This window comes from Pleurodeles waltl, chromosome 4_2 (assembly GCF_031143425.1).
Source record: "Pleurodeles waltl isolate 20211129_DDA chromosome 4_2, aPleWal1.hap1.20221129, whole genome shotgun sequence".
Lineage (NCBI taxonomy): Eukaryota > Metazoa > Chordata > Amphibia > Caudata > Salamandridae > Pleurodeles > Pleurodeles waltl.
Window position 1 is genome coordinate 386,058,334 of NC_090443.1, and position 14,325 is coordinate 386,072,658.

Consider the following 14,325-nt stretch of genomic DNA (forward strand, 5'->3'; position numbering starts at 1 on the left):
TTGGAGCAGTGCCGCTGTCCTCGGGAGTTTCTGGTCTTTCTTGAAGCAGGGCAGTCCTCACAGGATTCAGAGGTCGCTGGTCCCTTGGGAAGCGTCGCTGGAGCAGGTTTCTTTGGAAGGCAGGAGACAGGCCGGTAAGTCTGGGGCCAAAGCAGTTGGTGTCTTCTGTTCTTCCTCTGCAGGGGTTTTTCAGCTCAGCAGTCCTCTTCTTGTAGTTTCAGGAATCTAAAGTTTTAGGTTCAGGGAAGCCCTTAAATACTAAATTTAAGGGCGTGTTTAGGTCTGGGGGGTTAGTAGCCAATGGCTACTAGCCCTGAGGGTGAGTACACCCTCTTTGTGCCTCCTCCCAAGGGGAGGGGGTCACATCCCTAATCCTATTAGGGGAATCCTCCATCTGCAAGATGGAGGATTTCTAAAAGTTAGTCACTTCAGCTCAGGACACCTTAGGGGCTGTCCTGACTGGCCAGTGACTCCTCCTTGTTGTTCTCATTATTTTCTCCGGCCTTGCTGCCAAAAGTGGGGGCCGTGGCCGGAGGGGGGCGGGCAACTCCACTAGCTGGAGTGTCCTGCGGTGCTGGAACAAAGGGGCGAGCCTTTGAGGCTCACCGCCAGGTGTTACAGCTCCTGCCTGGGGGAGGTGTTAGCATCTCCACCCAGTGCAGGCTTTGTTACTGGCCTCAGAGTGACAAAGGCACTCTCCCCATGGGGCCAGCAACATGTCTCTAGTGTGGCAGGCTGCTGGAACCAGTCAGCCTACACAGATAGTTGGATACAGTTTCAGGGGGCACCTCTAAGGTGCCCATTGGGGTGTGTTTCACAATAAAATGTACACTGGCATTAGTGTGCATTTATTGTGCTGAGAAGTTTGATACCAAACTTCCCAGTTTTCAGTGTAGCCATTATGGTGCTGTGGAGTTCGTGTTTGACAGACTCCCAGACCATATACTCTTATGGCTACCCTGCACTTACAATGTCTAAGGTTTGGCTTAGACACTGTAGGGGCACAGTGCTCATGCACTGGTGCCCTCACCTATGGTGTAGTGCACCCTGCCTTAGGGCTGTAAGGCCTGCTAGAGGGGTGTCTTACCTATACTGCATAGGCAGTGAGAGGCTGGCATGGCACCCTGAGGGGAGTGCCATGTCGACTTACTCATTTTGTTCTCACTAGCACACAAGCTGGTAAGCAGTGTGTCTGTGCTGAGTGAGGGGTCCCCAGGGTGGCATAAGACATGCTGCAGCCCTTAGAGACCTTACCTGGCATCAGGGCCCTTGGTACCAGAGGTACCAGTTACAAGGGACTTACCTGGATGCCAGGGTGTGCCAATTGTGGATACTGCCCCAGGACCCACTGGGCCCTTGGACAGGCAGAAGATTTAGGATTCAGAGAGCGGTGTCCACCCCTCAGGTCAGTCCCACCCTCAAGGTGCACTGCCTGATGAGGACAAAACATTTATAAATCTGCCATCTTGGTGTTGGCAGATTCAAGAACTCCGAGACTGTTATGCGTCCACTCCTCGCAGGAAGTGGTCATATAGGAGGTGTAGTGGCCCGATTCGCTACTACCCTACACTCCCCAAATCTCCCCTAAATTCAATATTTAGGGAAGCCCCTGACACCAGGAAATCAGATTCCTGCTGACCTACAAAGGAGGACAACCAAGAGCTGCAAAGATTGAGAAAGAAGAACCTGACTTGGTCCCAGCTCTGCCAGTCTGTCTGCTGTTCCTGCCGATAGGTGCCAAAGTCAACTCGTCTTTCAAGCTGCAGGGTTTCCAAAAGCCTGGGAGGACTGCCTACCTTCAACAAAGACGTAAGAACTCTTGTGGGGCAGTAGACCTACCTTCCTGCATCTTGCAGGCCCTCAAAGAGACCCAAGAGGATCCGGGCCACAAAAACCTGACACCAGAAATCACCACTGCACCTGTGCCTCCTAGCCCAAGCTGAAGTGGGCTAACAGTGCCAACGCGGCCATCTCCAGAGACAAAGCCCACCTTTGATTAGCCCACTGTGGATTCACCAATGCTGCCAGCAGTGTCTACTCGCAGGCCCCCCTCAACCACAAGTGCTCCAGGTGGAGAAAACCCAGTCCTAAGGACACGTCGGCAACCTTCCACCTTGGCTTGTGGAGAAGAGGACATAAGATGACCCCATGTCCCTAAGCATCTCCAGACTTGAACCCACCAGATGGTTCGATTTGCAGTTAAGTACAACACTTACAGTTTCAGTCTCCAGATTTTATGAAGTCCACCAGTTGGGGTTCAAGTTAACCCCAAACACCCACCATTAGCAACACAGGGCCGGCCGGGTGCAGAGGTCAAAGATGAGCAATTTTAACGTGGGCTCCTATGGGGACAGGGGCTACTCAGAATCAGGTCTGCCTGCAGGTAAATACCCGCGACTCGGAGGACAGACCATGGGGGGAATTAGAGGAGCACTTGAGGGGCCATAAGTAAGCACCAAGGCCGGGTGCAAACAGGACGTTGGGCTTCCAATGCTGGTCTATGAGGGAACCCTGGGGGTCACTCGGAGGCTGCAGGTGAGGTCCAGGGTGGCGGCTCGGGCACACCACCGGTTGGACAGGGAGGAGGGCCGCATGCTGAACGTGGCTGCACCGGGTGGCGGTTTCTCCAAGGCCTGTGGGTGCAGTGGGTCCTTTGGCGTCAGATATCTTCCTCTGGAGCTTTTGCGTGGGGGGGGTCCTCTGGATTCCCTCTGCGGGTGTCGTCGTAGAGGTGGAGCGGTCAAGCCAGGGTGGGCACTTGCTCAGAATCACATGGGGATTCTCTGTAGCTGTTTGGGCCACTTGGACACTGTCCATGGGCATCGGGTGCAGAGGGATTAGGACTTAAGCATTCAGAGTGAGGTGGGAACCCTGGGTTGTTGGTTTCTTCTTGGACATGGCCACTGTCCACAGGAGTTCTTGGTCCTTTTAGGTGCTGGGCAGTCCTCTGGAGCTTGACAGGTCACTAGTCTCGCTGGATGAGTCACTGTTCTTTTGCTGGTTCTTTTTAAATACCCGATTTAGGAATGTGACAAGGGTCAGAGGATACTTTCCCTAAGGGTGGATACACCCTCCTCGTTTCCACTCTCTTTTGGGGAGGGGGGGGGTGTATTCCTGTCCCTATTGGTCTCGGACCTCCAAACCAAGATGGAGGATTCTGCAGGGAGTGGGGGCACTTCAGCTCTGGAGACCTTAGGGGTGGTCCCAGCTCAAGTGGTCACTCCTGCTTGTTTTTCCTAAGTTTCCTGCTGAACTGGCTCACCACACCAGGTGTTACGGTTCCTGCAAAGGGGGGGTGGAGGGGGGGTGGTGGGGGTGGTGTGAAGCACATCCACCCAGAGCAGGCTTTGCTTCTGGACTCAGAGAGCACAAAGGCCCTCAAACTCATGGGGTCAGAAACTTGTCTGCTAGTGGCGGGCTGGCACAGACCAGTCAGTTCTACACTAGAGGACTAGGTACAATACAGGGGGCATCACTAAGATGCCCTCTGTGCTTTTTAGAATAATTCCAACACTAGCACCAGTGTGGGTTTATTGAGCTGAGAAGTTGGATACCAAACTTCCCAGTATTCAGTGAAGCCGTTAAGGAACTGTGGAGTTTGTAATGACAAACTCCCAGACCATATACTTAACATGGCCACACTGCACTTACAGTGTCCAAGAATGGACTTAGAAACTGTAGGGACACCACCTGGGCAAGGGAGAGGGCCTCCTGGGGGTCACTCCTGCACTGGAGTTCCGATCTTTCAGGTCCTGGGGGCTGCGGGTGCAGAGTCTTTTCCAGGCGTCGGGATCTGGGAGTCAGGCAGTCGCGGTCAGGGGGAGCCTCGGGATTCCCTCTGCAGGCGTCGCTGTTGGGGCTCAGGGGGGGCAACTCTGGCTACTCACGGTCTCGTAGTCAGAGACAGGCCGGTAGGGCTGGGGCCAAAGCAGTTGGAGTCTCCGTCTTCTCTGCAGGGTTTTTCAGCTCAGCAGTCCTCTTCTTCTTAGGTTGCAGGAATCTGAGTTCCTAGGTTCAGGGGAGCCCCTAAATACAGAATTTAGGGTTGTATTTAGGTCAGGGAGGGCAGTAGCCAATGGCTACTAGCCCTGAGGGTGGCTACACCCTCTGTGCCTCCTCCCAAGGGGAGGGGGTCACATTCCTATCCCTATTGGGGGGGATCCTCCATCTGCAAGATGGAGGATTCCTAAAAGTCAGAGTCACTTCAGCTCAGGTTGCCTTAGGGGCTGTCCTGACTGGCCAGTGACGACTCCTGTTTTTTCTCATTATATCCTCCGGCCTTGCCGCCAAAAGTGGGGCCGTGGCCGGAGGGGGCACGCAACTCCACTAGCTGGAATGCCCTGTGGTGCTGTAACAAAGGGGGTGAGCCTTTGAGGCTCACCGCCAGTTGTTACAGTTCCTGCAAGGGGGAGGTGATAAGCATCTCCACCCAGTGCAGGCTTTGTTACTAGCCACAGAGTGACAAAGGCACTCTCCCCATGTGGCCAGCAACATGTCTCGAGTGTGGCAGGCTGCTAAAACCAGTCAGCCTACACGGGTAGTTGGTTAAGGTTTCAGGGGGCACCTCTAAGGTGCCCTCTGGCGTGTATGTTACAATAAAATGTACACTGGCATCAGTGTGCATTTATTGTGCTGAGTAGTTTGATACCAAGCTTCCCAGTTTTCAGTGTAGCCATTATGGTGCTGTGGAGTTCGTGTTTGACAGACTCCCAGACCATATACTCTTATGGCTACCCTGCACTTACAATGTCTAAGGTTTTCCTTAGACACTGTAGGGGCACAGTGCTCATGCACTGGTGCCCTCACCTATGGTATAGTGCACCCTGCCTTAGGGCTGAAAGGCCTGCTAGAGGGGTGACTTATCTATAATGCATAGGCAGTATGAGGTTGGCATGGCACCCTGAGGGGAGTGCCATGTCGACTTACTCGTTTTGTCCTCACCAGCACACACAAGCTGACAAGCAGTGTGTCTGTGCTGAGTGAGGGGTCTCCAGGGTGGCATAAGACATGCTGCAGCCCTTAGAGACCTTCCCTGGCATCAGGGCCCTTGGTACCAGGGGTACCAGTTACAAGGGACTTACCTGGATGCCAGGGTGTGCCAATTGTGAAAACAAAAGTACAGGTTAGGGAAAGAACACTGGTGCTGGGGCCTGGTTAGCAGGCCTCAGCACACTTAATTCAAAACATAGCATCAGCAAAGGCAAAAAGTCAGGGGGTAACCACGCCAAGGAGGCATTTCCTTACACCTTTTACAAAGGACTTACCTGTGTGCCAAGTGTGGAAACAGGGAACCCCTGGACTCTTTGCACTATATATCTCATTTTGATACATCATATAAAGAGCCAACTTCCTACAGACAGCAGATGTGTAACCAGAGCTCTTGCAAGGAAAATTGGTGGCATGCACACCCTAGTGTATAGGACTCAGCACTTAAGAACATAATAGAGCTTTAACAACAAATCCAGTAATCCACCTTTAAGGCTGATATTTAGTACCAGTGAATACGTCAAATGAGTCACCCCAATGAGCAACAGGAAATCACTTCCATAAAAAAAGAAAAATCTGTAGGACCACACACATCTGGAAAGGTCAAACTTTACTCCAGCTGTTCTTCACCAACCCCAGAAAACCCTACCAAAGGCCTGTGCCACCAGTTGTGTAGAATTGCCGCCTTAGACAGTTGCATCCTGCTCTCATGATATCACTTTTTTTTATTGCTCAATGTGCTCTTGCAAATGTACTGTTTGTGAAGTAGCGCACATCTGCTTTTGTGTCCCTTAGTGTATGGAATTCTAGAAGTTTGTTACAGTCAGAAATGAATTTGATATTTTTTTTTATTTACCAGATAAATTATTCAACACTCAGTAGAAGAAAGTAAAATGGATTAGTAAAGGGCAAAAACCTATCAGGAGCCATGGGCAACTTATGGCATTTTATAAACCCAGAAGCTGGGAGGATAAGAGGATGCTCTGTAAAAACTTTTTTTTGCACTTACATTGACCCAATGAAAGCAACATCGAACCAGAAAGCCAGACCATGCACGAGTCCAGAGTGTAGCATATGGAACTTGTATGGAATCTCGATTCTGGAATGAGAAAATATTGCCTTCAGCTGATTTGCGTTTTCTAATAAGCAAAGTAATAAGCAAATGTTGCATGTGACAAAAAAGAAAAAAAACTTACACAATTCATTTTCTTGATACATTTTGTCCTTTTTAAAAAAAGTTAATTTCTCAGATCCTATACCTCTTAATACTTTATCTTAACCCAGACAGTGAAGTAGCATACGAATGAAAGGGTTGCAACGTTTAGGTAAACTTTATACAAACATTTTTTTATTACAACTTGTTCTAACTGTCTAGGGAGAGTTATTCCCATCGACATTTGAACACATAAAATGGAGGAAATTCTTCTCTGTGAACAGAAATCACCGAAGTGTTCTCAGCGAAATTTAAAAGGTAAAAGCACCTTTGAAATCGAAACACCAACAGCTAAACCCAAAGCATATTGTCAGCATACCAAACTCTGAAGTCTCATTGATAAAACATCAGATCTCTAGAGCTTAAGTGAACACGGGGACACCCTTTTTCATACTAGTCATTTGTGATGTGTGTTTTAACAAAGAAAGCTATACAACAGATTGGTGACAGCTTTGTGACAAGTGTGCAGAGTTCACGATGCGTCCAACACAGAGGAAAAGGGAAGAGTCCTGTAAATGCACTCCTTAGGGGATTTAAAAGAGAAGACTAAACATGAGAACATGGCTCTGTTGTCCATTTTCCCAGTCCAAGCTTACGAAGGCTTGCTTCTAGATTTTCCTCTCTTTGATCTAGGAAGTTCAAAAGCGACCCAATTTAAATCTATTGTCTCAGGGTACACCGACAATGGTCAATTTGCAGGAGGCCAAAGTGGATGATCTTGTATATTATTATTCAGCAATGTAAGGTAACCAAAACTAGCCCTACATGGTCAGACTTCCTTGTGCCCATAAGGCAGCGGGGAGGGTTTTCCTAACAAATACTCTTAATGGACATTTCATAAAGAAAAATCAAGACATGTTAACACAGCAGCAGTATCCAAATTCCTAAACAAGTCAGCAATTATCGCACATGGCACAAATATGTGTTCCAGCATGCTGGTAAACTGATGAACAGGAAGGAGCTGTCTTATGGGGGAGCAGCAAGTGGTGCCATAGCTCCAACCCCCCATTTACCAAGGAAGAGGTTGCACCACTAATGGCTGACTTCATATTCTGTGCAAACTTTCAGGACTTCCTAACTCACTGGGTCCTCAATGTATCATTATTCTTCTCCTACTAGACCTTTATCCATTTTGGGAAAGATACACACCTGTGCAAATCGCCTTCTTTAGCTTCCAAAAAATTCACGGTATATTTAACAGACTTCGCCATTAAAATCCTGATATCAAAGGTATCCTGGAAGTGGAAAAGAACAATCGAGAGACACATTAAACAATTTTAATGAATACGTAATTAACAACCACTATCCACACCACCTCAGCCTGTTGCTCACATAACTCCACTCACAGCTCTCCAGAGCTACAGTACATGCCACAATGGAGAAATGATTTCCACAATATAAGCCCATGGCATGTTGCTGCTTACCACAACAGGCTGTTTGAAGTACTCGTCAACTGCAGCGCCTCGGAGGATGGATAAATCAACACCATGAAACGAAGGCTGATACCTTAAGGAAGACAAGAGAATGCAACAACTTGCTTGTGAATATATTTAAACGTACGACTTGAAGGTTACAAATGTGACTGCAGTAGGTCAAATCAATCAGGATTAATAAAATGTGGCTAATCACCCGATAGGATATCCAGGTGCTTGCAGGTCCTGTCGGCTTATTCAAACAGCCAGGTCTAGGGGGTCATTAGATTTTCCGGAAGTGAGATTATGATCCGGAGGTGCATGGGGAATCTGTTCCAGAGGTACTGCGATGTAAGAGAAGGAGCGTCCTCCACTTCTGCTTCAATAGATTTTGTGTGTGTGGGGGGGGGGGGGGAGAGAAGAGATGGTATGGGGAAGTGAAAGGGAGGCAGAGCAGTCTTTGACCACTGGTGGAATTTCAGGCGGTGGTTAATGTTTGCAGGCCCTTGGTTGGGTAGAGCCTTGCATGACTGGGTCAACAGCTTCAATTGGCATCTCTTCTGTATGGGGAAGCCAGTGGAGTTGCCTCAGGTGGGGTGTGATGTGGGTTCATCAGGGAAGGCAAAGGAGGAGTCTGGCTGCAGCACTCTGTATGGTCTGAAGACTCTGTAGGAGGTGTACGGCGATTCCCATGTAGAGGGTGTTGCCATAGTCCAGTCAGCTGGAGATAATGGCCTGTGTCACAGTGCATCTCGTGTGTAGGGGTGGCCACTTGGAGATCTTACGTAGCATGTGCAAAGCAAGGAAGAAGGCGGAGGAGACCGCGTTGATCTGTGATTTCATGGTGAGCTTGTTAAGGATTCCAAGGTTTCTGGTGTGGTCGTGCGGAGTGGGTGCGGGTCCTAGGTCTGACGGCCACCAGGAGTCGTTCCATGTGTTGTTGCTATTGCCAAAGATCAGTACTTCCTCTCCTGTCTGTGTTCAGCTGCAGGCAATTGTTTATCCAGTCAGCAATGCTTGTCATGCATCTGTGGTGGTTAGTTCTGGTGGTGGAGGGGTCGTCGGTGAGTGCGAGGATGAGTTTGGTGTCTTCTGAGTAGGCAATTATGTTGAGACCATGGGATCCAACGATTTTGGCTAGTGGGGTCAATTGTACGTTGAACAGCGTGGGGCTGAGGGATGAGTTCTGAGGAACACCCCTGGTAATCTTATTGGGTTCAGAGTTAAGAGGTGGGAGGTGGATCTTCTGGGTTCTTCCGGTGAGGAAGGAGGTGATCCATCTGAGCGTATCACCTAGGATGCAGATATGGTGAAGTCTTTCGATCAGCATTTGGTGGTATACAGTGTCAAAGGCTGCCAAAAGACAGGAGGAATGAAGCTGCTGTTTCTCTGCAGTCGAGGAGGGTTCGAATGTAGTCAGTGGCTGCGATCAGGGCAGTTTCGGTGCTGTGATTGTTGAGGAAGCCAGATTGGGAGGCGTGGAGTAGCTGGTTCTACTCCAGGTAGGTCATGAGTTGCTTGTTGTTGATCTTTACCAGTACCTTCGCTGTGAATGGAAGTAGGGAGATTGGCCAGTAGTTTTTGGGCTTACTGAGGTCTGCGGAGGGTTTCTTCGAGTAGTGGTCTGACTTTGGCTCATTTCCGGGCATCAGGAAATGTTGCAGTAAGGATGGAGGTGATGAGCAGGGTGGAGAGTTCCTGGCCGAGTCTCTGGTTTCCAAGGTTGAAGATGTGGTATGGAGATGGGTCTGTAAAGGCTCCTAAGTGGATGGATTTCATGGTGGTGGTGATGCCCTGGGTGGAGAGGATGTTCCAAATGGACAGTGTGTGGTTTGGGTACTTTACGGTGGTGCCTTATCTGTCGAGGAAGTCCGTAGGTGTGGGTTTGAAGTTTCTCTATATGATTGCAATCTTAACGTGGAAGAAGTGAACAAGGTGGTCGCACAGCTCCTGTGAGGGTGCAATGATGTTTTTGCTGGCAGCGGGGTTGGAGAATTTCCCAACGATGTTAAAAAGTTATTTGATGTTGTTGGCGTTGGCTTTGATGTGTGCAACAGGGCCTGCCTTCTTTGTTTCCCCCCAGCAGGCGGTGGTTGAGGGAGGTCTTGAAGGCTGCTCTACCGTAGGTGTCCTTGCTGGCACACTATGTCCACTCCAGCTATTTGCTGTCTTGTGTTGCCGTTCTGAATTCTTGGGTATATCAGCTGGCCTTTTTGGAGGATTTTCTCTGGATATTGATATCGGTGGAGATGATGCTGTCGGCGAAATTGGTGATCCAGGTGTTTAAGTTTTTCACTCCCTCTTCGAGGCTGTTGGGAGTAGCGGGGTTGGAGGTGTCCGCCCACTGGTCTAATATTTTGTGCCACCTTCGGAGGGTGGGGCTGGTCATCTTTGGGGTGGACATGTGGGGGCTGGAGATTCCGAATTGGTTGATGTAGTCATCAGTACAAGTGAGTTCTGTGAGACAGCTGTATGACGCGGTGGCTAGAGGAGAAAATGGGGTCCAGCATGTGTCTGGTTGTGGACGATCTGGGTCAAACCAAGTATAGGAAGCTGGCTCTGTATATACGATCTCAAAGTGAGAGATAGAGTGCAAAGAGTCCAGGGGTTCCCCAAGAGGCTTGACAGAGGTGATAATACTAATGCTCTATTTGTTGTAGTGTGGTCTAGCAGTTAGGCTTATCAGAGGGTAGTGTTAAGCATTTGTTGTACACACACAGGCAATAAATGAGAACACACACTGAATGACATCTCCAGGCCAATAGGTTTATTTATTTTTTATAGAAAAATATTTTCTTTATTTTAGAACCACAAGATTCAAATTACAGGTAAATACATTAAATATAAAGTACTTTGCATAGGTATAAATAGGACTTTGAATCAAAACAGTAATGTACACAGTTTGGCATAAAATGGCAATAAGCTATTTTAAAAGTGGACAGAGTGCAAAATTCAACAATTCCTAGGGGAGAAAAGTACAGGATGGTTAATGTGGTAAGTAAAGCACTTACAAATTCAGTCTCCGAGGCTTAGGTAGCCCACTTTTGGGGGTTCAGGTCAACCCCAAACACCCGGCACCAGCCACAAAGGGCTGGTCAGGTGCAGAGGTCAAAGAGGGGCCCAAACAACATAGGCGCCTTTGGAGACTCGGGGTGCTCCGGTTCCAGTCTGCTAGCAGGTAAGTACCTGCGTCCTAGGGGAGCAGACTGGGGGAGGGGGGGGGTGGAGGTTTGCAGAGCACTAGGGGGGCCCCAGGCATGGCACACAAAATGCACCATGAGTGGCACAGGGGTGGCCAGGTACAATGGGCAAACAAGGCATTAGGTTTGTGATAGAAATCAATGGAGGGAACTGGGGGTCACTCAGACGTCACAGGCAGGGCACAGGGGGGCTTCTCGGGCCAGCCACCGACTGGGCAAGGGTGATGGCCACTGGATGGTCACTGCTGCACCGGTGGTTGGTTCTTCATGGGTCTGGGGGCTGCGGGTAAAGTACTTCTTCCAGGCGTCTGGTTTCTTTCCACCGGGCAGTTGCGGTCAGGGGGGTCCTCTGGATTCCCTTTGCAGGCGTCCTCGTGGGGGTGCATAGAGGTTGTCTCAGGGTGGACACATAGGAGGCACCTGGGGGTCCTCTGCAGCATTGGTTTCTCTGGACATGGGCCAGGTGCGTCGGGTGCAGTGTGGTGGGGACTCACGCTTCTGGAGGGAGGTGAGAGTCCCTTTAAAGATGGTTTCTTCTTGTTGCTCTAGACACAGCCACTGTCCACAAGAGTTTCTTGGTCCTTTGTAATTGCAGGGCAGTCCTCCGAGTCGGCAGAGGTAGCTGGGCCCGAAGGATGAGTCGCTTTTCAGGTTCTTTGAATCAGGAGACAGGTCGGTAGGGCTGGGGCCAAAGCAGTTGTGTGTGTTCCTTCTTTTCTGCAGGGTTTTCAGGTCCACAGTCCTTGTTAGGTCGTCAGGAACCTACAATCTGTCACCCCTAAATACTGAATTTAGGGGTGTGTTAGGGTCACAGGGTAGTAGCCAATGGCTACTGTCCTTGAGGGTGGCCCACGGAGGGGGGGAGAGCAGGGAGAATGGAGGGGGGAGAGCAGGGGGAACGGGGGCGGTGGCAGGTGGCGTTTGTGGTGTGTTTGGGGTGGGGCTGGTTGGTAGACTAATTGTGTGCTGTGGCGGTGGGTGCAGGTAAAAAATCCTAACGTGGCGTATGGGTCAGCACGGTGGCAATGTTTGGCATGGCATCCGAGGTCAAAGGTGTAGAGCTTGCAATGGTGTATCTTCCGGGGTGGAAGGGCAAGAGGTTGTGGGGCTGGGCACGGTCCAGGTGCAGAGGCGCTTACCTTGGGCACGCCAGCTGTGCGGTTGCGCTGCGGCCTGCATTAAGTGGGTCCTGGGGTGGCATGGGCTTTTGTTAGCTGAAAGTACGGCGAGTGGGAAAACGCTAGCAGTTGTGGTGTGTCACTGGATCAGTCTGGAACAGGCAGGAAATGGAAGCCACAGGCAAGTGGCAGGCTAGCTGTCCAGATGTCTACTTTAGTAGATAATTTCACATACCAAGACAGACGAAAGGACAAGTACATAGCACTATGGATTGCTCCTGATCCCTTCCACTTGACACCAAGCAGACCTTGGGCTGGAGCTTGAATGAAACAGGGTAGAGTGAGGTAACCATAGCAGTCAGCCTTCTATACCCCAGTATCTGCATTTCACTCTGCACATTACTGGATCAGATTTGCAGCATTCTCACTTTCAACAAACAATGAAATACTAAATACTACACACTAGCCACAGCTCCTCTGTAGGGTCCATTCACTGATGTACAGGCAAAAGCATTTTGTGATTAACAGATAAGGCAAGGCATGCACAGTTTCTGAAGTCAGAAAAAGATTTCAAAAGGACTGATCAACGAAACCAGAGAAAATGTAGGATTGACAGCATTGAAAGTAGGCATTAAAATGGGCTGCAGTCCCTGTACTGCCTGGCACTACCTTCAAGAGGAAGCAGTATTAGGATGAGGAAGGGTGCAGAGGATAATTGTGGCTCGTTATCCTCTGAAAGCATGAAGTTGATCATCTTCTGGAGTTATGCATATTCCACAAGAGAGGCATCGGTACACCAGTGCCTTGACAACAGCAAGCACACAGATTTTAACCAGTTAGCATCCTCACATCTGCTCCCAGTAACATTTATTATAAACCCAAACAATAAACATTGTGAGTCTTTAGTTAAGAGTAAAGAACTAACACTCCAGTCCCAATACATTTCAGGAGATTGATGACAAATCAAATTCATCCCCAAAGATGTGCTATACATTTAAGAGCTCTGAAACAACATAAGAAAGCACCACACTCACAAGTAACCAATAAGTACACAGTAATACAGGTACAAGTGGGTCCGAATTCAAAATGACATGGCTGCAGGCTGTGTGAGAGATAGCTGCCACAAACTTAGAAGGCATGACACCAAACTAGAATAGGGCACCAAAACATTGCACTCAAAGCCCTACGCCCTGTATGTCAGAAGCATCGCTCACCAAAAGTTAGCCTTTGTAAACTGTTCCATGTAGAGCTGCTCGTCAGTGAAGGGTGCAAGATGGACATCACCAATAGTCGGGAACATGTTACCTGGAAACCAAAAATAGGAAGCGTTAGGCAAATGGGATAAAAAATAAAATTAAAAAAAAGAGGAACTTGTGCATAAAAGCATCTGGCCCCAGGGACAGTACATGCTATAACTATGCCAGTGGACATTCACCTATTGCACTGCCACTGGAGTTAAAACAATTACAAAAGGTCCAGTGGAAACAATCTATTAATATTGGCAAACAATATTCCAAAAGGGACGTATCGTCCTGGTAGACTGCTCATCAACTAGACGTGAATATCAAACATTTGGCTGTGCAGCCTGCTGCAGAATACACCAAATGCATCCCAATGTATTTTTTTTAAAAAAATTTAATTGTTCAAAGATTTTATTTCTCTCAACTGAATTCATGGAAATTATATCTTTAATTTGTCAGTTTTTCTTAATAATAATAATAAAAAAGTTCCAGCAGTCAATGGATTCATGTGCTTGAATGTTTCCCTGTGCTCATACTGTTAATCCAATTTCCTCATTGTGTGGATGGAATTCCCCAACTGATTAAGAGAAATAATGCAAACATGAATTTTATTAAAGATAAATTTCCAGAAGCTGAGCTTAGAGGTTGGTAACTTATATTTGTTTCTTTTGAATCAATTATATACCATCAACAGTAAAAGATGGACAGACATTCCCACATTGGTAGGCAAGGCATCCGCCATGTCACATGATTAGCTGAGGATAATCTAACTGGTATACCAGTTAACGCGGAGAATGAGTGGTGCTAACTACAGGACAGGATATTTACAATTACCAGTGATCGCCCTTGAAGGAGGGGTTACTGTAGCACAAGTGTACTCCTCTGGCCATGTGAAGACCTTAAAGAGGAAAACAGACTCAATCCATCAGGAAGATCAAGGATAACAATCTGAACACGGACTCTGAAAAATGATGGCTCACGTTGGCTGTGTTCACTTAAATTAGAGATTAATCTGTGAGAACGCATTTACAAAAGTGGAAGGAAATGCCTACTTGGCATGGTTACCCCCTGACTTTTTGCCTTTGCTGATGCTAAGTTTTGATTTGAAAGTGTGCCGAGGCCTGCTAACCAGGCCACAGCACCAGTGTTCTTTCC

At 48.5% G+C, this 14,325-nt stretch overlaps 1 protein-coding gene across 7 annotated transcripts in view; it reads right to left on the reverse strand.

The window, feature by feature from the left end:
• The window catches only part of CARM1 (coactivator associated arginine methyltransferase 1), a 224,240-nt gene that overhangs the window by 79,533 nt on the left and 130,382 nt on the right, over window positions 1-14,325 (reverse strand). For all 7 annotated transcript variants that reach the window (XR_011202794.1, XR_011202795.1, XM_069231523.1 and 4 more), the window contains exons 7-10: window positions 13,144-13,234; window positions 7,624-7,705; window positions 7,349-7,434; window positions 5,996-6,085 (exon numbers count right to left, since the gene is read on the reverse strand). Coding sequence is in view for 5 of the 7 variants with exons in the window: in XM_069231523.1 (XP_069087624.1) it covers window positions 5,996-6,085; window positions 7,349-7,434; window positions 7,624-7,705; window positions 13,144-13,234 (349 nt within the window). In the remaining 2 variants the exon portion in view is untranslated. The remainder of the gene's footprint in view (window positions 1-5,995; window positions 6,086-7,348; window positions 7,435-7,623; window positions 7,706-13,143; window positions 13,235-14,325) is intronic.